Source organism: Aplidium turbinatum, chromosome 7, assembly GCF_918807975.1.
Source record: "Aplidium turbinatum chromosome 7, kaAplTurb1.1, whole genome shotgun sequence".
In the NCBI taxonomy this organism is placed as follows: Eukaryota; Metazoa; Chordata; class Ascidiacea; order Aplousobranchia; family Polyclinidae; genus Aplidium; species Aplidium turbinatum.
In genome coordinates, this window is record NC_137478.1 from 664482 (window position 1) to 688674 (window position 24193).

The window sequence follows — 24193 nt, forward strand, 5'->3', positions numbered from 1 at the left end:
GTAAATAAAACTTAACCTTTAATCTAAATTGTAATTATATAGAGTGGGACATTTTTTTCATGAAGATTTTGTAAAATTTTATTGCAGATCTCTGCTTTTACCCTGTTGGCCCAGTTGGTTAAATGTCTGATTTTGTGAATGACAAGATCAACCAACCCTGGTTCCATTCTTGTCGTGTGCGCTTGAGCAATGTATTTCAAGGATAGCTCCTCCATTCAGCGGCTACTTGTAAAACTTCAACAATCGGAAACTTCACTTCAGCCTGTACAGTGTACATGTACCGGTTTGCAAGACTGCTCTTAAAGCTTGGAAACTTAAATTAGCTCTTAAAGAAACTTTCTTAGTCCCAAAAATTGTCTCAATCAATCAAAGTCATATTGACTTCATAATCCTAACAATAAGTGTTTTTGTTTGGATCAGTATACAATTGATCATAGAAGCTCTTTTTAAATACCTTGCTAAGTGGTAATGAAACTGAATAGGTGAGCAGTTGGAGAGCATTTATGTTCTAGATGTTGCATCTTTCAAGAGTTCATTGCGTGGAATAGAATGATAGACACTTAATGTTGCGTATTGAGAAGGACACTGCCAGTCATTAGGTTAACTTATTGTTGTATTTCTCCAAGAAATCACGAGATGTTCTCTCTTTGCACATATTGAATTAAAAGTATTTATTTAATTGCCTCACTTAAATTATGTTTGTTTTTGTAGATTAGGTACATTAAAAATACCATAGTTGTTTTCTGAAGATTATGTTGCATCAATGAATACAAAGGAAGTAAAAACTGTCTTTGTTTTTAGTGGAAAAAGAAAGTCTGGGAAGGATTATGTTGCAGAGAAGTTACAAAATATGATCGGAAAGGATTTGTGTTGTTTGATTCACTTATCAGGCCCTTTAAAACATAAATATGCTGAAGAAAACAACCTTGATTATGAACTGCTCTTAACTTCCAGCGATTACAAAGAAAGATATCGCCAAGACATGATCAAGTGGGGAGAGGAAAAACGAAACTTGGATCCTGAGTATTTTTGTCGAGCAGCATGTTCGCCGCATGATAACAAACCAGTGTGGGTCATTGCAGATGCCAGGCGACCGTCTGATATTACGTATTTTGAAGATATGGAAAATATATTGCTTATTCTTGTTCGTCTTGAAGCTAGTAATGAAACCAGACGATCTCGAGGATGGGAGTTTGTTTTGGGGGTAGATGACTGCACCTCTGAATGTGCATTGGATTCAGTTTCAGAATGGGATTTTGTAATCAAGAATGATAACCAAGATGATGTAACTCTGTCCATGCAGTTGCAACAATTGGTGGAAATGATGAACAGAAAGCTTGTTTGACATCAATTTAAATTGAAGATTTCAATTGATGCTTATGTGATGAATTTAAAAGGCATTGATTGTGGTTGCCACGAAAAGCAACCATAGCCTGTCAGGCTTCCATTCACTAGAACGCAATGTTTTAGCACAATGCACAATGAAGGGTAAATTTTGGCAATTGAGTTCACACATGTTCACTAGAGCATATATACATCTATAGTAGCCTATGTGCAGCATTGTAGTGTAAACGTGGCCACATTGCATATGCTGAGCTACACTTTGTCTAGAGATATTTCAAATCAAATAAAAAATCAAAAAATCGCCAGCATTTTCCAGAAAAGGACACCATGAACAATATTGGTTTTATTTTGTGCTTGTAGCAAAATGTAAATATAATAGGAAAGATTAAAGTCTAAGCAAGGGACAACCATTACGTACATACTCTCATTTTGGCATGACATTGTTTTTTAACCTGACACAATGTCATCATTATACGGTAACTGTAGATTTGCTTCATTGTTTTTGTCTTGGTGGACAGGAAGGCAAGGAAGCCAATCTTTGTGTCTGCCTTCAGGCATGCCTTTAAGTGTCCTGCCAAATACAAAACCGCATGCTCTTGAGCGGTGTCGAACTGGCGTCCTTTCGATTGTTGTTCCAAGGCTCTCGGCAATGCAGCCGACAACAGAGAAACGAAATTTGGATGCTGAATGTTTCAGCCGAGCAGCAGGCTTTCATTATTGATTGAAAATGAAAGACAACACTTTCTGTCTCTTCTATGTGCGGAAATGCACGATGCAAAGCCATAAAGTTAACATCCATCTGTGAGTTGTACAAAGAACCTAATGAGAGCGGTTGGTTGATGACGTCATTTTGATACTGCAACTTTTTTTAATTTTGAAGCTGTATCATGTTTTGAATAGCCAAGTTATACCAGTGGACAAAAATTATTTTTTCTATATTTTAACAATTGTCTGGATTATTTGGGATTATCACTTCACTCAGACTTAAGTATGCTTATAAGTTTATTGACATAATTTATTAATGTTGGAGACTTTTTTGGCTATAAAACATCAAATATTTTGATAATGCAAAAGATCTTGATAAAGATGATTTGTTGTTACAGAGCAAACATGCTCAGTTGCTCACCAAAACGAGGTTGTGTTGTTAATACCAGGCCTTAAAACTCGTATTTTTTTCCGGCAGCCATCGTGGCCTACCGAGAGCTCTTTCTCGTCGGCCAAATCTATGCGCTTGGAGGCCAAAATACAAATAACGATAGCACAAGTAAATAGAATTAAACTTGCAACAATGCCAAAATGATCACTTAGCGTCTGTTGAAGTCTGGGCAACGTCCAGCAATAGAATCGTTGTACCACGCAATAACTGCTTTATCGGGATAGTAATCCGGTAAATTGCGGGACTATCCAACGACACTAAATTGTTTCAACTGCATTACCGAATACCGCCTTTCATAAAATCTGACCATTTATACCGTTATGATGTCACCATTGAGGGTGTGAAGTCACTAACCCATAGCGGGAACATTTCTCAACTATGAAGACATGTGTTTTCCCATCGGATGTCAACTAACCTGGGTCTGCTACTATTCGGTGAGTCCGATTCGGTGAGTTCCTAACCTCTAACCCTATCCCCTAACCCTAAAACGGCAATGATAATTAGGCAACGGTACCCGATAATTTAAAAAAAATAATTGAAAAAATCATCAAATAGGGATCGGACTCACCGAAACGGGCCATTCCGAACTAACCTAGTTCTCTTTTTTAACAACGATTCAATGTCCGACAACATTGCATCGACATAAAAACAACAATATTGCGGATGTAAATTAGCACTTCGGATTAACACTTTGTTAAAGTAAACGTCGGGAATTACAAACAAGACTTAGTCAAACAGGCAATGCGCAAAGGTTTTTTTAAATTTTTATTCTATATCATTTAATAAGCGGAAAATTCGTTTTGTTTTTGTTCAATTGTGTTCGTCTAGTATAATCATGCAAAAATTCGCAAGCCTGTGACTTGTGGTTTCGCATCACGGTAATTAATGCCATTACTCGCGCACAATGGATGAATGCGCGTCGCGCGTTGGCCTAATGTGCTCACGCATTTGCGAATGCGCGTGTACAGCTGATGATCGCAGCAGCTGGATATATTCCATATATACAACAGAAAATGTTCCCGCACAATACAACAGTGGTGATTATGACGCGCTGACCTAATTCTGTATCACTATTTGCTACTACATATTTTCGACAATTAATCCACGCTCATTCTATTGCGAGATTAATAATTGGCTAGAAGAAACCGGCGGCCAAACTTGGCCGACTGAGAAGGTAGCACCGGCGGTCATTCAAGCACTACTTAGCGGCCATGGCCGCCGGCTGCTTTAAGGCTTGTATTACGTTACTGCTTTGTTTTATTTTTGTGCCATCTTTTTTATATTGTTTTATTTCTGATTGGAACTAGGTTTTCAGTTCAATGTTAACCGTAAGTTGTTTGTATAATCTTTTGGTGACAAGTTTGTTGAAGTATAAACGACCTTGAGAGCCTGATGGCCGACCGATTGGCCACACCTTTGCTAATTGACGATGGAAGCGACGATGATGGAATAGATTGTTCATATCGTTCTCGCCATTATGGCAGTGTGGATTTTCGTCCACGGCAAAGCCGCCGACCACGTCATCGAAGCACCCCTCAAAATGGTAGTAATCCCCCACAGAGTGATGACAATGTACTAGACTTGCATGGTCCGCAAGAGGTTAGCAATTATATACATATCCTGTTATTTTGTTTCAAGGCAAGGACATTTTTGTTGTGGTTACTGAAGATGTTTCAATTTTCAGTCTTCTGTTTTGCTTAACTAATCAAGTTGTGTCTTTCAGAACCAGGCGAGTGATGTGGAACCAGCTGCAAATGTCGAGGTAGGAAAGATGTCAACCTATCCAATAAGTTGTGAGGATAAATAACAAGCTTAAAACTGCGCACTTGCCGTGAGAGTGAATGCTTTGTCAGTGCTGGAGAAACTGGGTTTTTACTTACTAGTCCATGTCACAACCACAGTATTGTGTTTGTATAAAAACTGTAGCCATTGCTTTCCTTTCACTTAGTTAACCTGGAGCAACCCGAAACTGTGCGCCACCCAACATGTTTCCAATTCAGTGTTTGCTCAAATTTCCCCCGACCAAAACAGTCTCCCTTGAAGCTGAATTCTGACAGTTCAATAAACTTTCAAATGCAGGTTTCTGGTTACACTTCAAGTATCTTTGATTTTTAACTTTTGCACAAGATATTGATCCTGTTTGTCATTAGCGTTGGTTATTACAACACAGTTTTTATTTGTATGTTTATTTTCATTTGCAGGCACTTAACTATGACATCATAGAGAACACCGTTTACTACGAGGAAGAGCGGAACTTAACGACTGGTGTAAGTTTTGTTTGAAACACCCGTGTCCTAACCAGTGGTATGACAATTTAGAGGCAACTTGCGATACTTTACAGGCCACAACAACTTCCCCTTACAACATTTGTGGTAGATAAGGGCCCAACAATGTCATGATTTAAAAAAGACATTTAAACAACAAGATCGCTACATTCAGTGCCACATTTTTCACTGCACGTTTGCGTTGGTTGGTTGTGATCTAGCTGGCCAGGTATGTGGTCCAGCAATCAACTCTTTGGAAAGGAGGAGGAACTTTTGTGGTCTGAACAGTGAATCATTTTGCAAAACGGCGTTTGATGATTAATTTGTAATTTAAAGCATGATCTCATCCAGGCCCAGTGCCTTCTTTTTTGCGTGTTCTGACGTCGCCCTGCTTGATGCAGGAATGGAACACGCGTCGCTACCTCCGCTGGATCCTCAACATGATCATTGGAGCGCTCACTGGTCTCGTTGCTGTTGCCATCAACATCTCCATCATTGAACTGACCAAGATGAAGATGCAAGCGGTTGGCTCCGGTGAGATATTTTGTATCGGGTCTGCTACTATTCGGCTAGTTCCCTATTTGGCTACAGTCCAATTCGGCTAGTCCAATTCGGCTAGTTCCCTATTCGGCTACAGTCTTTTTCGGCTAGTTCCCTATTCGGCATTTTTTTGAAAATTCAACGGTAATTAATTTAACGACGCCTACACTGGATAAAATGCCAGAGTGCAAAAGAAACGATATTGTGGAATAAAATCCAAAATTCTCTAAATAAACAGAAGAATCGGACATACATCTCTCTGTTATCATTTTTAATGTAAAAATTCCTTTTGTGGTCCCTTTGTCTGGAACAAATAAAAACTGTGCTGTTGAAATTTCCAATTTTAGTTTTGGTCTCAATCTCATCATCATGATTCGGAGTAAGATCTTTGTTAGATGATTCACAAGGCTAATTGTTCTGTGGAGTGAGCATTCTGTTGCTCCGGTTTTCTTTGGTAAAGTTATGAATATGGATCGTACCATATCACTAGGGTCTTTCCGGTGTCATAAATATGATTTAAGATCTCAGTGGTTAGGTCTAAACCCCACTCATCTAAAGCTTCAATAAGTTCAACTATAAAAGAAACGATATTGTGGAATAAAATACAACATTCTCTAAATAAACGGAAGGCGTCGTTGGATTTGGAATTTTGTAATAGTTGAGGATTCTAATATATTCTAAGTTTGCATACAGACGGTGACGTAGGATACATGTCGATTTTATGTGAGCAAACATTTCAATTTAATAGTTCAAACATTTTGCGCTAAATTTCATTTCAATTTATTTTTCTTTGTCGGAATGCAAAAGAAACGATATTGTGGAATAAAATACAAAACACAATTCAAAACTGTAGCCGAATAGGGAACTAGCCGAATCGGACTAGCCGAATCGGGCCATTCCGATTGTATCACCGTTTGGACATGCTCCTGCGTTTGCACCGCAGGGAAGGCTAAGATCGCATCAAAAGCAATGACGGACTGTAGAGTGTCCCGCGGACCGGCTCGCTTGCTTTCTCTGTGATGGATTTTGTAATTTGAAGATTTCCTTAGTGACGGTCGCCTATCAAATCAATGCATTATCGGTTTACCATCGGCAGAGGTCAGACCACTACCGACCACGTGACTTGCTATCCCGTGTTGCAGCTATCGAACGGAACGTGCAAGATCGATGCCTAGTCCTCCCGCTCCTCATGTGGATAGGAATCAACGCTTTGTTTGTCCTCATGGCGGCGCTGCTCACCGTTTACCTGTCGGTGAGTCGAGCTTTTGGTGACTTAGCAGTAACTTGTTGCATCGATAGTTGGTAAGACGTCGGTTCAAAGCCCAACCCAGTTACTTGAGACGCACAGCTGCATGTGATCCCGTGGTTGTCAGAAGTTGCATTGTTGTAGAGATGTAAATGCAAAAAAAAAACTTGGGCCAAAAAAAACACTCGTTTTTTTTTTTTTTTTTTTTTTTCATATTTTTCTGGAAAAGTTGCAAATTTTTTACTATTTGCAGTTTAGTTTCATTACAGTGCTCTTGAAAAACGTTAAACTAGTAAAAATGGTTTTATGGTTGTGCTGAAATTCCGAAGTGTTTGTGCTTGACAGCAGCGTATGTTTTTTTGCATAGCCTAGTCCTACGTTGTTTCGCTTTCTTCTTCATTTTCAGGCATGTTTGTGGCAGTAGACCTGACAAACATTGAATTAATGTAATTTGATACATGACATAATGTAGATGAGTTAATTTCTTTTTCCTTTTATGGAAGTTAGCCTACGATGTTAGTATACCGGGACTGGTCATTCTTGTAGGCTACACACTCAATGGGTTGACGAAATTTTGGCAAAAACAAGATGGCAGTATTCAGAGCACACATTACCTTGTTTGTGGTAATTTACTAATGTAAGGTATTGCCAATAGCTTGTTTAAACATGTTTTTTAACTGATTGCTTAACAACCGATGTATATGCTTTATAAATGTTGAAACAGAAGTATTCTTTTCGTGTGTTGTAACTTGTAAGGTCTTAGACACTTTGTCATTGATGCTTCTTAGTTCTTGCAGATCATTTGTGACGTAATGCAAGAGATCTTATCACTGATATTTTTAGTCGTCAATAAGTAAGTGCATTTGTCAGAAAAGGTTTAGGTTAATGTTCCTTTCAAATGCCCACCACCCATGTTGACTATTGCTAGTAACTACCAACCCTGAATGAAGAAATTTTCCCTTTAAAGTGGAGTTTTTCAGCACTGCTCAGTGTTCACATAGTGAATAAATGCTTCATAATACTTTTCCTGACAAGTATAAAGTTTTACCCATATTCCCGCAATGCAGGTTAAAGATACAAAACAAACATCAAAGATGAAAACTTATTTTATTTGGGAACTAGGCCAACTACTTTTTGAGATAAAAAGAAATTGACCTCTTGTCGTTATGCACCAATAAAACCATGATGCATAACTTTAATTTTTTTTTTTTTATTAGGTAGAGGAAAGATGGACGAAACTTTTGGCAAAAACAGAAAAGTGCTAAAGTTTCAAAGTCCTGCAAACTAGTTCAAATTGGATGGATTAAGTGCAACCATACTTCTTTTAAACATGTCTATGACAGCACAATGGTGTGATTAAGGGAAAACAAACATGACTATGACATCACAAAGGAATATTGAACCTCTTCAGGGAAAATAAAAAACATCAAAATGTTTCCATCTTTCACTACATTTAAATGTGATTTGGGCTAAAAGTTGGGACTTTAGCACTAGACTGCTTTTGCCAAACTTTTCATCAATCTTTCCTCTAGTCTACCCAATAATATACGGTATATATTTTTTTAAATTTACGCATCATGGTTTTATCGGTGCGTAACGACAAGAGGTTAATTTCTTTTTATCTCAAAAAGCAGTAGCCAAAACTTGTTTTAATGTTCATAAACAGATAGGCCACCCAGAAAACATGGGGTTAGAGCTAAAAATTATCCAAATATGTTGAGCGGTTCTTGAGATATTGCCGCTTTTCTATTGCTCTTTATCTATGAAGCCATCTAGTGGCTAAAGTTATTTCACTTATAACTCGAGAACCGCTTGTGTGGTTTTCATCAAGCTTGCACCAAATGCACATCAACTGGAACAACTCTTGACGTTGTACTGGAAAAGGTGTGGTGTGCTGGTCAAAAGTGCCTTTGTGAAGCAGAGAAACAGGACACTGACCACCTAGTCCTAACATGTCCATTAACCAAAGTCCCAGGTGGCTTCGAAACTGTACACGAGTGTGGTACTGCATTTAACAACTGACTGAACCGAATTACAGACAATACTTGAGATGTGCCAACCATAGGACACTGTTACTACCATTTGAGACGATGAGAAATCTTTATGGCTCGTGTGTTGAGACTTGAGATTACAAAATTGCAATGAAACAATATACCAGACATATAGTCTGATTTGAAATAAGCTATACGAGTTATGAGACTGTTTCTTTGTTGAAATAGACGCTATTGCAATGAGTTTACCCTAATTGCTGCATATTGTGACATTTAATGTCAAAATTGGTAAAAAAAACAAAAAAAAAACGAGCTTGTTTTTTTTTAAAAACAAAAAAAAAACGTTTTTTTACATCTCTAATATTTTGTAAGTGTCACAATCCGAATGTCTTGTCCACAGTTAGACTTGTGTTGTGGCGTGCAATATGCCACCCCGAGAACAGACGTCAGAGAATGTGACGCGTACGTGACGCAGCAACACACCCATGTATCCTTCCCAGTACCTCTATGTTGTAACACAGTCATTGTGACGTCACATGTTGTCATGCAGCCTGTGGCGGCAGGGAGCGGGATTCCTCAGATCAAGTGTTTTCTGAACGGGATCAAGATCCCCCACGTCGTCCGCTTCAAGACGCTCGCCACCAAAGTGATCGGCGTTATCGCTGCCGTGTCGGGAGGACTCGCTGTGGGGAAGGTCAGTACGATCATTTACAAAATTTACGCACCCAAGTTTAATTTGACTTCATCTTAGCAGATTTTGTGAAGTTGTTTCCCATCGATAATTATCCGGTTGTGTTGGAGCCGAAGAGTCCACTTAGGTTTGTAGATGCGATGACGTAACAATGACGTATTCGAACGGATTGATCATCTTCAAACACTCTCGCGGTGTTGATTCTGGATAATTTGAAACCTTACACGATGTTGTGCAAACAATTGTGGGCCTTCCACTGAAGCATTTGACATCAAAGACAACTTTACCCCACAGGAAGGACCGATGATCCACTCGGGAGCGGTGATCGCGGCTGGCATCTCCCAGGGGAGGTCATACACGTTCCGCCACAAGAACGTGCCTACTATCAACGCGTGTCGCTACTTCAGAAACGACCACGAGAAGAGGGACTTCGTATGCGCAGGTTCCGCTTCATTGCTTTGCATGTTGTCATGGCAACAATTGGCGATGACGTCTTTGACTTTGTTTTTAATTTCGCTGGAAACGAACATAACAAGTTTCAGTCAAAACAAGTTTCAGTTGAAGTGTGCTTGCTATCAACTGATCTTGCTGTTTCTGTGTGGCTCCGTACTGCAAGGAAAGTAGATAACTGCTGTTGTTGAGCTCAGTTGTGGTAACTGACGACACGTGAAAAGTTTGTGGAATGCTTAGGCATTCAAAATTTGAAATGAAATTGTTTTTGTGAATGGTAAAGTTGATATGTTGCTCAACAGGCGCCGCTGCCGGAGTTGCGGCAGCGTTTGGTGCGCCGGTAGGTGGCGTGCTATTCAGTTTGGAGGAAGCTGCTAGTTTCTGGAACCAAGCCCTCACCTGGCGAATCGTAAGTGTGACGTCATCGTAGCCTTGTTCGTCAATTATGTCATAGCTATTTTGTTGTGGCTTGTCTCGCGGGCGCCCCACAAAGTCCGGTCATGACCAGCTACAATCTATCAGGCCTTGACGGGAAATGTTTAACCAACTTGGCGGCTCGCCATCTTTGTAAGCTGCGATATCTTTAGCTTAGGAGTCGAAGTTCAAGACATACGTAGTTATCAGTGAACGTCTCAAAAGTTTAGCTGGAGCAGTGGTTTTCAAACTAAGGTTTGCGGACCCACAGAGAATCCGTGGGAAAGTTTCAAGTGGTCTGCACAACATCTTTTTACGTTATTTACTAACAAATTGGCGATCAGCGCACGCGAGCGCTTCTTCCATTTGTTCAAACATTTCAAGTCAAACATAGCGCACAACTAGTTAAAAAGTTAATTAATTTTGAAATGTCCCGGTAAAATAATTTGGCGGGTCGAATGGCGTTTAAACGGGGCGCGCATCATCGAGGAAGCACTGGTTTAAATATCATGTCGTAGTAATGATTGTGCCGTCATAGTAATGATTGTGCCGTCATGTTTTAGTAATTTTCTTTGTTTTGCAAATTAATAGAGTCCTCCATTATTTCAAGAAAGCAAAAAGGCGTTCCCACGTAAACAAGTTTGAAAACCATTGAACTCGAGAGTCAGCTCTGGCTTGCAGCCCTGATCGTGCCTGCGCAGTCGCGTTTTACGCAGCTTTAAGGAAATTTTCGTAATTTTCTTGCGCCTGAAATGACTCACCAAAATATGACGTCATACTTGCTGACAAACCTGATCCACTTGTGACACGCCATGAACAAACAATCTCTAAATTGTCCTCGAAATATTGTTTTGTAACAAAACAACGTTTTTCCAACGTCCATTGATGTGTGCCAACCTTCATTTTCATCTTCTCAGTTCGTCTGTTCCATCCTGTCAAGCTTCCTTCTGAACGTGTGCATGAGCGCCTACAAGGGATTCCTCTGGGATCTATCCTATCCTGGTCTCATCAACTTTGGAAAGTTCAACTCAACGTACCAAGGAGCTGAGATGTTGATCTTCTTCCTGATGGGAGCAGTGGGTGAGTTGCATTTTCTCACGTGTTTGGGGTTGTTTGAACAGGCTGGGCTGGGGTTGGCTTGGGAATTTCCCTTGTATCCAACTTTTCTTTGGCGTTTCATGTTTTCACTGTTCCCACTATAATAAACGTGTTTGGCAAAACTTAAATGATAACAGCAATAGCAGTACTTTGGTTGCATGGTAATATATTCATAATAGAAGGCGCATCTTCAAGCTGTATTGGTTGATATAAGTAATGGAGATGCTAACTATGGCCTTTGTGTTTTAATGAACTTTTTTACTTCAACAAACAATGTAACAATGAACCTGGTCACAGGCGGCGCGTTCGGTGCATTGTTCAACGCGGTCAACATCGCGATCACCAAGTTCCGGGCCAACTACATGAAGGGCCACAAGAGGTTTCAAGTTATGGAAGCTGTGTCTGTCTCTATCATCAGCGCCACCGTCGCTTTCATCGCGATGTATCTGGCCGCCGATTGTCGCCCCCTCGGCACCGACCCCCACGTCACCCTGCAGGTGGGTGATACCTTCGTGGGATTCTAATTTATTTTCACGTGCACCACTTTGTGTTGTAGTGATGATCAGATCAGAACCACTGTTACTTTTGGAAAGTTCCATGTTTATTGCCACATTACCAAAGACACAATTTCTTCCAGCCTCCCATTTATGTATCATGCACTTAGACTGAGATTGCATGCAATGTCAGGTCGTGAATTTCATAGATGACGCATCATGACGTCATTAACTTAACGAGAATGACGTCAGTCATGAAAAGACCATAATGTCGCTGATGATGATATTGATAATGATGATTTTGTTATGATCATTTCAGTTCATGTGCGAGGATGGCCAGTACAATACCATGGCGACTCTCTTCTTCACTCCTCCAGAGGACAGTGTCAAGAGTCTTTTCCATGATCCTCTTGGTAAGTTCAACAACCGTGAACTCGCCCACGAGGTCTCCTTTTGAGTTGTTGCATCGTTTCAAGTTCATGCCGCCATCTTCCCAACCTGGGTTTTTTTTTTCGCTGAGACTTTTCGGTCATTTCTGTCCGAAATGACTTGAAAAAATTCGGTCATTTTTTCAGATGAAAGTATTTCCTTTCAAGTAGTTGATACAAACCAAATTTGCACTTCCTGACTAGCTACAACATTAAGTTTTGCTGAGAAACGTTGTCGTGTTTCTTAGCGAAACTTTAAAGCAGCGTTGTCGTGTCATTTTGACCGAATTGACTATATTTTTTTGGACATTTTGCTAAAAAATCGGTCCATGACCGATGAATGACCGAAAAAAAAGCCAGTTCCTAACAACACGTCACCAACATATTTCCCAGGACCTTGATGAAGTATATGAACGATGTGACGTCATAACTCAGCGTTTTATTGCCCACGTTCACGTTGTGCTTTAAGGTTTCGCCGTTCGTCCCACGATTAGTTTCCCATGTTGTCGCATCTAGACTCGTGGTTGATGTGCAGCTTAAATGAACCGGAAGATAAAAACTTTAATTTTCACACCGACCACTAAGCATTCACTGATGACACGCTGATGCACATTCGGGGCTCAGCACGAGCACGCGGCTGTGGTTCGACAAAACACTTATCACATGCTTAATGGTCGGTGTGAAAATTAATGTTTTTATCTTCCGGTTCATTTAAGCTGCACATCAACCACGAGTCTAGATGCGACAACATGGGGAGGGTCTGCTACTATTCGGTGAGTCCGATTTGGTGAGTTCCTAACTTCTAACCCCTAACCCTAAAACGGCAATGATAATTAGGCTACGGTACCCGATAATTTAAAAAAAAATTGAAACAATCCCCCGTTAAGGGAAAATTGAAACAATCCCCCGTTTAAGGGACTCACCGAATCGGGCTATTCCGGCCTAGAACGGACGTTCGGCATTATTACGCTATAATGAGTTAAAGGGGCAGTAAACCCCAAACCATACTTTTCGATTTTTTTGTTTGTAAGTGCTCTAGACATGTATAATAAGTAGTTGTCGTTGAAATTTTCCCTTAATTTCATTGCGTTTCCTTTGTAGGGCCGTTTTAGTTAGCCCTTAGTTTCAGAGCGACGCGTGCTCACTGAACCGTGCGATAATCACGTGTGACGTCATAAGAGTACTAGCCGATCTTATGTTCGCGCAAGATGCATTGTAAGCAAGTGTTCGTAGTGTCGTTTCCAACAAATACAATGAACTACATGTATTTATGTCGATTGTAAGCGGCTTAGTAGTTGATAAAATGAACACTGAAAGTAACTACCTTTCGACAAGTACCATATTAGTTTGTAAAGAACTAGATTCTAGTATAGCTTACTGTACTGTCTGTACAAGTACATGTACAAAATTCACTCTCTCTGTGCACACGGAAAAGCTTTTTTCAAAGCAGACTTTGAATTCTGACTTTTTATTTCAAATCAGGATATTTAAATCCAACATATTCGCCGCTATCTTGATTTGAAAATTTCGACCTAATTGCCGAAACGACGCATGACGGCAGAGGCACACGGATTGAACGTCCAAGGTAACCCCAGATCCAGCGAACAAACTGTCTATAGGCAATGTGCCTATAACGTCTGTAAAAACAACTTTTGGTTACATTTACTCTTGTTACGGTAACTCCTTCAAATTCAAAACAACTTTTTAAACAAACAAACTTTTAAAACAACTTTTGTCTGTCTATGGTTTTTAAAAAGTACCTCTCTACCAAAGCTATACTTTTTAAATGGCCGCGAGTGTTGTAGCCTATGTGCCGATTTGATGGGAGACGGCCATGGCCGTAAATTTTTCTTAACTTGGCAATGGGAAGCAAGTACATTGTACACTGTACAGCCAAATACAACTTGTATTGTTTCAGTGAATTTGTTTCAGTGAAATTGTTTTCAGTGAAATAGCTTAGCATCAATAAATCATCATTACATTGTTGCTTTCTGGGCGAAGTTGGCCTGTTTACGAGCAGTTTCGAGAAAAGTACACATAATAGCAAATCAGTCGCTTTTTTACATTGGTTCAACGTCTGCAGACGTTGAATCAATGTAAAAAGCGACTGATTTGTTATCTGGGTATGTTCACACTGAAACGACCATTTATTAGGTTTAAATGAAGTAAGAGAGTAAAGAGACTAAGTACATCTGCAAAACACAAGCCAACAATATAAAACGAACCAATTAAATCAGTCTCACACGATCAGAACTTAAAGTAACAAAAGTCCCTTTTACTGAACACAGCAAGAAAAGCTCTTATGAAAATGGGCTTGCAGAGAAAACAATCAATGGAAAGCGCGCCGAGCAGAGAAACTATAACGTACAAACATATATACGTAAAATAAACGTAAATTTGTTATACGACACACTGGCTTTTCAATGAGTCATGTAAAAGAAGCTGGATTTGCTAGCTAAAGTATAAAATGTACTGGCTGAAGTTCATACCTGAAGAAGTTGCAAATCCACTATTTTATTCAATCTTGTGTCCATGATCGTGTATGTGCCGTGCTTCCCACAATGTCCAGGAGAATCTACCCTTCCATCTCCTGCTAACATGAGGTCAATACCATCACCTTCCAATTGTTGAAGTACAACGTTCTGCTCAATGACATATTAAAAATTCTTATCAATGACACTATTTTAAAGAAAAGATTGAGCACTTCCGTTTACAGTATGTGTGTGTTTCCATACATCAGGAAGCATTCATAAAATATCTATAACAGATATATCATTGTTTACAAACTTCTATTTGAATAAGTTTATACTGATGAAGCCACACTTGTGTGGCGAAAGCTCTGTATTTAAATAAAGCGATTCTTCTGATTTGGTGTGATATTGTTTACTTTATTTAAAATGTTTTGTCACACCGTGCATCCCAGTGGATCATCACTTAAATTATAGGAAAATTTGATGAAAAGTTTAGGAACGAAGTTTTGTTTTGGAATTTTACAAACTTACCCCGGCTTTTCACTACGTTCATTGGTAGACACCTCCGAAAATGTATTTATTGAGAAATTTGGATAGTGCATTTCATTATCTTCAAAAGATATGTCTTGCAAAGCCATTCCTGCTTTTTTGGAAGTGGAAGTAAGGTAATCTGGTGGAATTCATTTTCTTTCTTGCAAGTTGCAGGTCACATCTACAGATTGTGTTAATACCAGGGCATTAGCCTGAGTTGCTGCACTGCTGCAATAAACATATTCCAAATCAAGCAAAGCAACTTTTACAGTATTATTTGGCATCACTTCTCTTTCCAAAGCTATTAAAATGTACACTACTGTTATTTCATAATATGTTATATTATAGAGTCAAAGTTTCTTACCTTTCGCCGCACTCATTGGCTTCAAGGCAGCTTGGCATCCTTTTGATGAACAAACACGGAAATCTAATACGTCATATTGTGTTACAGCATCACAAGTAACCATTTCTGTTTGGCATGACTTCGGCTTTTTTAAAAAAAAATTTTCTCGATCTTTTCAGTGTACGAATTGGGGGTAGGAATTGTTCAGGGTACGAATTTGGGTGCATTTCTAGCCAGTAACTGAAAAAGAAAACAACAATGTATATATGAAGGAACATTTTTTGTTAATGAACTTGGTGAATTATACATGGGACGTTCTAAAAGTGCATGTAGCTGGGAATCACTATACCAGCAGGCAGCATACATATTGTAAACTTATGGAAAACAATTTCTCAAGGATGCTACTTCGCTACTTATGTGCGGTACTTTATAACAAACATGTAGTAATATAATTGTTAGCTTAAAATTACCTCAAGAACTTGCCGCTTCTTAGCAGCCGGTCGCATGGATAAAGTGGAATTTTGTTGTGGAGTTGTCTCTCTACTGGACTTTGAATCCAACGGTTGCAAAGTTGTTGAAATGTTTTTGTTTGGAAAAATTGAAGGGCATGCATTAAAGTTTCAATTGAGACGTGTGGCATGACCCATGTCAAATTGAAAAAGATTTTAAAAATCTGTTTCCTTGAAATGGAGTCGCCATATTGTGCTGGACTCTGTTGATCCTGGCCACACTCTTGTGGTGTTTACAGACTTGTTCCATTTCTTTTTTATGGTACGATTTTATTGAAAATGGAACAAAGAAATTTTATCAGTAGCCTAGAACTGTCAGATAAACAGTTATATACGGTACAACACACCGATTTGGCATGATGAGTATCAAATTGTAACAGGTTTAGCTTAGTTATTTATATCACAAATTGAAATACATGAGTAAATACTAAGACTGGTAGGTAGGCCCATCGTGCATACAGCACAGGATGCAGCACTGACTAATCATGAAGTAAAAAATAAATGCAAATCTCTGCAACCTTTGACTGTCTGAACCTCTTGCTGTTGAATACCATCAAAACTATGCAAACACTGCAAGGTCTAGCCCAAAATGTTTAGGTTAAACGTCCAATAAAAAGTTTAGTGTAGTCTGTAAAATGATGTAAGCTAGCACCAAGGCTACAATAAACTAAATCTGAACTTCAATTGTAACTTGGAATAATCTTATCGACTGCTGCAAACGCATGCCACACCTCAAACAAGCAAAATATTTGTCCAGCAGTACTCTTATGACGTCACCCGAGAAATTTTTTTATTTCGACAACAGTTCGTGCAGTGTGTGTTCGAATTACAAAACCAAAACTTTGTTTTAAGATTGCGTGAGAACAAATGAGTATTTTTTCATAAAAACAAGTGCAACGTGTTTTTGAATATCCCCTTTATGTATTTCAACTCTCAATTTGCATTTGAAAATGGGGTTGTCTGCCCCTTTAAGGAATGTTTGCACGTGTTCAGCTGCCGAGAAGACTTTCAAAGCCTACGTCATCATTTTGCAGGTTCCTACTCCCCTGTCACTGTGGTGATCTTTGTCATCCTCTATTTCTTTCTGGCCTGCGTTACCTACGGTCTCATGGCAAGTATATAATTTGTTATTTTTAGATGTTATTTCGTTGTTGTTGTTCGTTATTTGTGCATTTGCAGTTTGTGTATTATTTTGTTGTTTTGTTTTGGATATGGACAGCTTTGTCTGATGCAAATAAATTATTATTATAATGTCAGTGATGTATCAGATGCGTGCGGAGTGCAAGAGTGTGTCTCGGAGTGGGGTGTTGCTTGCGAAGATTCGACTTGCAGTGAATTGAAATCGTTTGCACAAAATTTCAACCTTACACTGAAACTTCACTTCGTCAACCTCGGGGACAGGATCTGTGTCAGTGGTTCAAAGCCGCTGCAAGTATGCCAACCCATCTTGATCAAATCTCAAAAGAGGTTTTCTCATCGTGAAGAAGAACTTCCTTTTGGCGTTGTGGCCATCTGCCATTCTAACGTTTCACTTGTTGACTTGGAGTCTCGTGTTGATCAGGTTCCTAGTGGGCTCTTCATTCCCTCCCTCTTGATCGGGGCCGCATGGGGAAGATTGTTCGGGATGTTTATCAACCATCTCTTCCCCGACTACGCGTTCTCACAAGATATGTCCAAATATGCGCTCATTGGTGCCGCCGCTCAACTGGGTGAGTCATAGTGATGTACCGGATTCAGGATGTTCCAGCTGGAGTATGTCAACTCCGGCCGGAGCTTCCGCGCTTTGTTAATATCTACGTCATATGATCAGTGTTTTGACCAAGCAGTTGTGGAGAGTAGCATTGACAGAAAGGTCCAGAGAGTGCTTTTGGACCCGGGATCATTTTAAGGGCTCGTAACCATTGCAAGGTGTACGGGAACTTAAAGGAACCACCTCGTATTGATTGGATGCGGTTTTCTTAAAAGTGTCTAAATTTGGGACGTGAGAGTCTCATCGGTACCTGCCCAAATTATCCTCTCAGCGGTCTCAACGGTGCTTTAAAGGGTTTTATTTAGGAGTAAACATTTGAGATTTCAAATTTGGCTACGCTTTCCATTCATCTGATTTAATATTGTTTTTCAAATATTGAAGATTTTTTATTGACTTCTTTGAACCCATTTTCAATGTTACATGAACATTCAAGATCAATGTTACAGTCAACATGTGTAGTCGTGTATTCTTGCATTACTACAATACCACAATGATACATAAAATTACATTTGTCCAAAGTCATGAACAGTTGAACATGAAAAGTCATGAACTTACTGTGGTTGCTGGTTCGGGGAAGCTGTTATTATTTGAGGCTTGTGATGCGATTCTGAGCTGATGATAATTCTGTTGATGTTGGTGCATCCCAGGTGGGACTGTCAGGATGACGATCAGCCTCACTGTGATCCTCATAGAAGCCACCGGCAACATCACATTCAGCTTTCCACTGATGATGGTCCTTCTAATTGCCAAGCTGGTGGGCGACATCTTCAACAAAGGGATATATGACATGCACATTGAGCTGGGGCGCATCCCTATTCTAGAGTGGGAGCCCCCTAGAAGGTCCACCCACATCCATGCGAGGTAATTTGGTGCTGTAAATCTCCAATATTGATTGTGTTTCAATTTTGTTAAAACTGAGCCACAGAGAACCATGCTATCTGGTTACCGCATAGTCGGCTGCATAGCCGAGTGGTGAGAGCGCTGGAACGGCAATCGAAAGGGTGCCGGTTCGACACCGCTTAAGGTGGACACGAAGATTGGCTTCCTTGCCTTCCTGTCCACTTAATCTAAATCTTCAACCACCGGGTGTAAGCCTGGATACGACAAACAAAACATCAACCGCAGCGCAAGTCTCTACTTGAGAAGCAATGCGCTTGTCAGATATAAAGATACATTTTTCTTGCTTTATGGCGAAGTATTGTTTAAATACGTGTCTTCCAGTGTCTTATTATGCGGAAAGCTGAATGGTAAGTGACATCTCAAACGCGGAACATTGTGTAGTGTGTTGTGTTGATAACTTACGTTTCGCACTGAATTTCGAAAATGATCGGGACATCATTTGTTGAGTACTGCCAGGTTCAAACTTTGTCTACCAACTTACTGGATGCGCACGATAAGATTAATAGATGTTGTTCTCCCTCCCTAGCAAGGTGATGAGTAGCCCTCCGGTCTGTGTAGACCAGTTCGCCCTGGTCCGTGACATTACACATACCTTGACCGATCCCGGCCACAAGCACTCGGCCTACCCTGTCATTGGGGCAGATGGGAAGTTTGCAGGAATGATCCTGAGGTCCCAGATTCTGGTCCTACTCAAAAACAAAGTAAGTGAACCTCACGTGTAGTGATGTCTTACGCTCCCTAGTGGCTATGATCACTTGGTTGTTATTATCACGTGGTGGCGCATTGTGAAGCTCACTGGCTGCTCATTTTCTCGTAGATTTACAAGGAGAGGGTGGAAGTGGGAGAACTGTGTCCCCTCATCCACCACTGAGGATCGTTTTCAGTGGTATTTCTTCAAAACTTTTTTTTTTTTGAAGAAGGAAGATTCCTGTTGTATTTTGTTATCCGTTTTTGATTTGTGCAATGAATATCGTAGTATGCTTTTCAAGCTTATTTCTTAAGGAAATTACTTTACAGAATAAAATAAGGGTTTCTATTAGCACCGTCCTTAACTTAAATAGGTAAAAAGTACAGAAGAGTACACAGTAGATACAGAGTTCCTTCAATGTAGGTACTGATTCTCAAAGTGCCAAATTCAATCACTTGCAGTCTCGAGTAAAGCGCGCAGTATGCCGGAGTGGTTAGTCTAATGTTCACTCTCGACATTAGATCCCTTCACTGCAGAGTGCTTTACAATATCTAAAGTCTTGGCGGTACTGCTGAACATTCGAACTGTAGGCGTTTCTTCAAAACTTGATAATTTCAACTTAAGAATCGCCTACTAGTGTTGCTTTTTTTCGTTTACATACATGCCACTGGAAGTCGCTGTTGCTTTTATTAAAACGTGAACCTCACGTGTAGTGATGTCTTACGCTCCCTAGTGACCATGATCACTTGGTTGTTATTACCACGTGGTGGCGCATTGTGAAGCTCACTGGCTGCTCATTTTCTTGTAGATCTACAAGGAGAGAGTGGAAGTGGGAGAACTGTGTCCCCTCAAGATGAGCGACTTCAGAGATTGCTACCCTCGGGAGCCCCAGCTCTCCTACATCAACGTTAGTGAGGATGAGAATAGCTGCCACCTGGATCTCGGTCCCTATATGAATCCTGCCCCATACACGATATACGAGGTGAGTGGCCCATCCCTGTATGGCCTCAGCTTAATGGGTCTCATTGGCGCCATCTTGTGAGTCTGCCTGTTGGTTGGAAACATGAAGATGTTGAACTAAGTGGGATACACACCACTAGGGGCGATCTTAGGTTACCCACTTCGTTGGCATAACCCCCCCCCTGTATTGCAGGAGGCCTCCCTACCGAGGATCTTTCGATTATTTCGAGGCCTTGGATTGCGACATCTTGTGGTTCTCAACAACAAGTTTAGGGTGAGTGACGTCATTATGTAGTGGTGCGCCACCTACCGGGCACTCAGTTGTCAATGTGGAGAAGTCATCCACGAACGATGTCGGAACATTCACGTTGTGTGTGAGATCATTATAAGCTATCGGCGCATGGTCATCATAGAACCTGGTCATCCCAACACTCAGTTCGGTCGCCTCTGGACTGAAGGTTGTAAGTTCGACTCTCACAGCCTTGTATATCAATTCACATAATCATTATATAGTAGGGTGGGTCGAAATTTGGACTTTTTCTCCGATTTCATTGCTACAAACTTTCTTTCTTGTGAATAGTCATAAAACGACATTCCTGAAAGTTTGAGCTTGATCGGACATCGTCTTCATTTCTAAAAATCGCGATTTATAAAGCCACCTGAAGCGATTTTTTCAAGGCTTGAAAATGCATTGTTTTTAATAAGGAGTTGTTTTCACGAGATTTGAAAACGTCATAACTTACTGAATCCTTATTGTAAAAAGATGATTTATGCGTCAACAGATTCAATATAATTAGGAGAATCCAATTCATTGTGTACTAATTCCGAAAAATGATGACGTCATCAATGACGTTATTAAACAGTAATTTGCAAATAGCGATAAAACTGATAATCCTACAATATATAGTTTAAATTTAAATAAAATTATAAACTTCCCCCAACCTTCAATTCAACGTATTCGCTCGCAGGTCGTCGGCATTGTCACCCGCAAAGATCTCTGGAAGTGGAGTCAGCGCGATTGATGTCACCTGAACTTGACCCCCTCACGTCACGTGATTAGCCCCTCAAGTCGGCCTCACTTCAAATATTTTGTTGGTACATATCCGTCATAGCGTTGAATCATTCCATATCAATATTGTGGGTGACTCAACTATGGAGCTACTTGGGGCGTCGACACTCCCAACCACGTCATGTGCAAACAAATCACCCAGACAGCAAAATTCGTCTGTTTTACATTGATTCAATGTCTGCGGGCGTTGAATCTCTGTAAAAAATGATGGAATTTCCTGTCTGATCTTCAGTGTTTGGGATAAATGCACTTTCTGCTTGCTCGGGTCCTCCTACTGCAGCGCGTTGTTTCGAATCCAAAAGTATTCTGCACCTTAACTGTCGTCACCTATGCACTTTCCCAGGGGTGGGTCGATGGACCTCCGTGGTGATGAAGGTTTCCTGCGCCCCCCATGACTGATGTTGAAAAACAACCAGTCAAACGTCACAATGATGTCTGATGACGCTGTATTAGCAGTCGCACTGTTACGTCACCGCTTTATTTCACGCGTTTCTTCAAATATGATTTATCACCGATCATCACACGAGGTTTCACGGTCAGTTCCGAGAAGGAAAAGTTGATTATTTTCACCTCGATTCAACGTTAAAATGACAAATCTTGTAGCTAGGTTACACTCGTACGTTTGCTTGTTTTGTTTGAACTTATTTGCATCAACCCAACTCTGAGGTAAACTATTGGAAACTGTGACGTGATAATGACCAGGTACGAGCCTTCCAATGAGATGAGATGAAAGTTCAGCATCTCGAACACTGCACCTGGCCGACTTTGTGTATCCACTGTGCGTGTTTCTTATTTTGTTACATCACAATCATATCTTGTTCAATGACCCAGTGGCGATGCGCCTCATTATGAAATCAGAAGCCAATCCTAGAAGGAATCGCTATCAAGTTTGTTTTCCAGACAATCGTTTTTTTAGGTAAATGATTTTTCGCTCGTTTTGCCACACGGTGGCGCTTTAAATCTAATAAACTTTGCTTGCAACCTTTGTCACCATCTTATCAGGACAGAGCAGGGGTGGTAGAACAAACTTGTTCCACGGGTCGCAACTGCAAATAAGTTATTTATTGTTAACTATTATGACGAATGTGCACGCAATAAATGACCAGACTTGGGCATCCGCTACTTTGAAAATCTTCAAAAATTGTTTTTCATTTTTGCTTTAAATTGAAAAGTAGCGGAGACTAAAATAAATGTCGCGCCTCTCGGCCACCTTGGGAACAATATTGCCACACGTAGGGATTTATTCCTACGGTAGGGATTTTGGGACATCTGTAGGGAATCCTTACGGAACTTTCCACTATTGTTGCGCTTTTCATCTTGACATTCACAATTAATAAAGCAAAAGTTAACATTCAAAAAATAATCGTAATTCGTCGCCACCGGAGCATTTGCCCCCACATAGCTTCAAAATTTCGCACTCTGTTACAGCATCATTTAACGAAGTTTACTAATGATTAGAATGCGCAATTTTAAGGTAGTTTTAATTTTCTTATGAGGACCGTCCCCCGTATTCCCTGTGGGTGCTCCGCCTTTGGTGACTCGCTCTTTGCCGGGCTCACATGTGCGAAAATACCAGGGATATCTAAAGAAGGGGATACGAAGGTTTTTATTACGTCTGACAATAGAAGGGCTTTTGTTTATCGTAAATAATCTGTGTATATTGTAAAATGACAATTGGCACCGATAGTAGTTTAATAAATCTTGTTATGATAACTTGCATTGCGCTATTAGCATCAGGCCTGGATATTCATAGCATGCTCATGATTGCTTGTTAATTCAACTACCCATATACTTGCTTTACATCAAGCCTACTGCAAAGGCTTTGTTAAAAAAAAACAGCTTACTGGTAACTTTTCAACTGTCTTTGTAAACAAGTATTCTTTAAATATGCTCTATGTAACGTTTACTAACTGTCTTTGGTAGCTGACTGTACCAGTTGCACTACAAAACTTTCTGCAATTTTGAAAAGAACTTCATGTTTCACGCGCTACAAACTACCGCCCTGGTAGTGTCATGAGAATAAGGCAATCGCTGCGAGCCTTCATATCCCCTTCTCTAGATATTCCTGGAAAATACTCATTTGACCCCTCCGAAATGTTTTGCTGAGTACGCCACTGATTAGACGTAACCAGTACGGTGCAACTGATTTGCACTCAGTTGTAATCTATTTTATTACTCATGTTGTAATAATAAATATTGTTTTTTTTCTGTTTAAATAAGTGTGGCCCATTAAACGTTAGGGTTAATTGGTATTTAGCGACTTTTTGCGTGACTACTCTTAAGAAAAAGGTAGCATCTCTGCTGCTACTCTAACAAAAATGTGCCACTACCGCTACCAGAGAAATAGCGCGCTAGTAGGGGGTAGCGCTACTGCCCACTTCTGTAAATGACCACACAGCTACGTCACGCCTTCAGACAGAGCGAGAACCGCAGCGGATGCTCATCGGATGGATCAGTCTTTAATATCATTAGTCCCAATTCTTGGTGGTCTGCCTCTAGTTGTTTCGAGTAGTTGTCTTGGAATAAAATTACTGCGAATTATATGGCCAAAATATTTCAGTTTTATTGTTTGTAAATTCAACACGATACGTTCTGCCGGTGCACACAAAGCTTCAGATAGGGGGGTGTGTTAATTGTCGATTCATACCGTACGCTGCTAAAAATTTGTGGAGCAGTATCAAAATCGAGAATATTTATGAAAATTTCGACATAAATTCGACATACGATCCCCCTTGGGCTCGCAGTCGAGAGCCTGCATGTTCGACTCCAGCCACCCGCACTTGCTGTTGTTTCTCTGGGCAAGAAACTTAACGATAATTGCCTCTACCTAGTGATCGATTTCGAGTAATGGGTAGT

The 24193-nt window shown here is 40.2% G+C and overlaps 2 protein-coding genes across 2 annotated transcripts; both read left to right on the top strand.

Moving 5' to 3' along the window:
- Positions 1-763: 763 nt before the first annotated feature.
- LOC145774459 (phosphomevalonate kinase-like) lies at positions 764-1345 on the top strand. Its single transcript, XM_082585713.1, has one exon. The coding sequence runs from the start codon at positions 764-766 to the stop codon at positions 1343-1345; it is 582 nt and encodes a 193-aa protein (XP_082441839.1).
- Positions 1346-3815: 2470 nt separating this feature from the next.
- On the top strand, positions 3816-22318 carry LOC145774026 (H(+)/Cl(-) exchange transporter 7-like). Its single transcript, XM_082585159.1, has 18 exons — positions 3816-4099; positions 4224-4262; positions 4702-4767; positions 5166-5298; positions 6447-6556; positions 9092-9235; positions 9527-9674; positions 9985-10091; positions 11014-11176; positions 11492-11691; positions 12008-12101; positions 17005-17081; positions 17532-17679; positions 18368-18581; positions 19147-19321; positions 20117-20290; positions 20462-20542; positions 21237-22318. Exons 1-18 carry the CDS (start codon positions 3893-3895, stop codon positions 21288-21290), a joined length of 2334 nt encoding a protein of 777 aa, XP_082441285.1. The 5' UTR covers positions 3816-3892; the 3' UTR covers positions 21291-22318.
- The last annotated feature ends 1875 nt before the right edge of the window (positions 22319-24193 follow it).

Excerpts from the sequence above, each read along its gene's own strand:
- LOC145774459 (XM_082585713.1), top strand. The coding sequence starts at position 764 with ATGAATACAAAGGAAGTAAAAACTGTCTTTGTTTTTAGTGGAAAAAGA.
- LOC145774026 (XM_082585159.1), top strand. The coding sequence starts at position 3,893 with ATGGCCGACCGATTGGCCACACCTTTGCTAATTGACGATGGAAGCGAC. Across the intron at positions 4,100-4,223 it reads ACTTGCATGGTCCGCAAGAG|AACCAGGCGAGTGATGTGGA; the intron begins GTTAGCAATTAT and ends TGTGTCTTTCAG. Across the intron at positions 4,263-4,701 it reads AACCAGCTGCAAATGTCGAG|GCACTTAACTATGACATCAT; the intron begins GTAGGAAAGATG and ends TTTCATTTGCAG.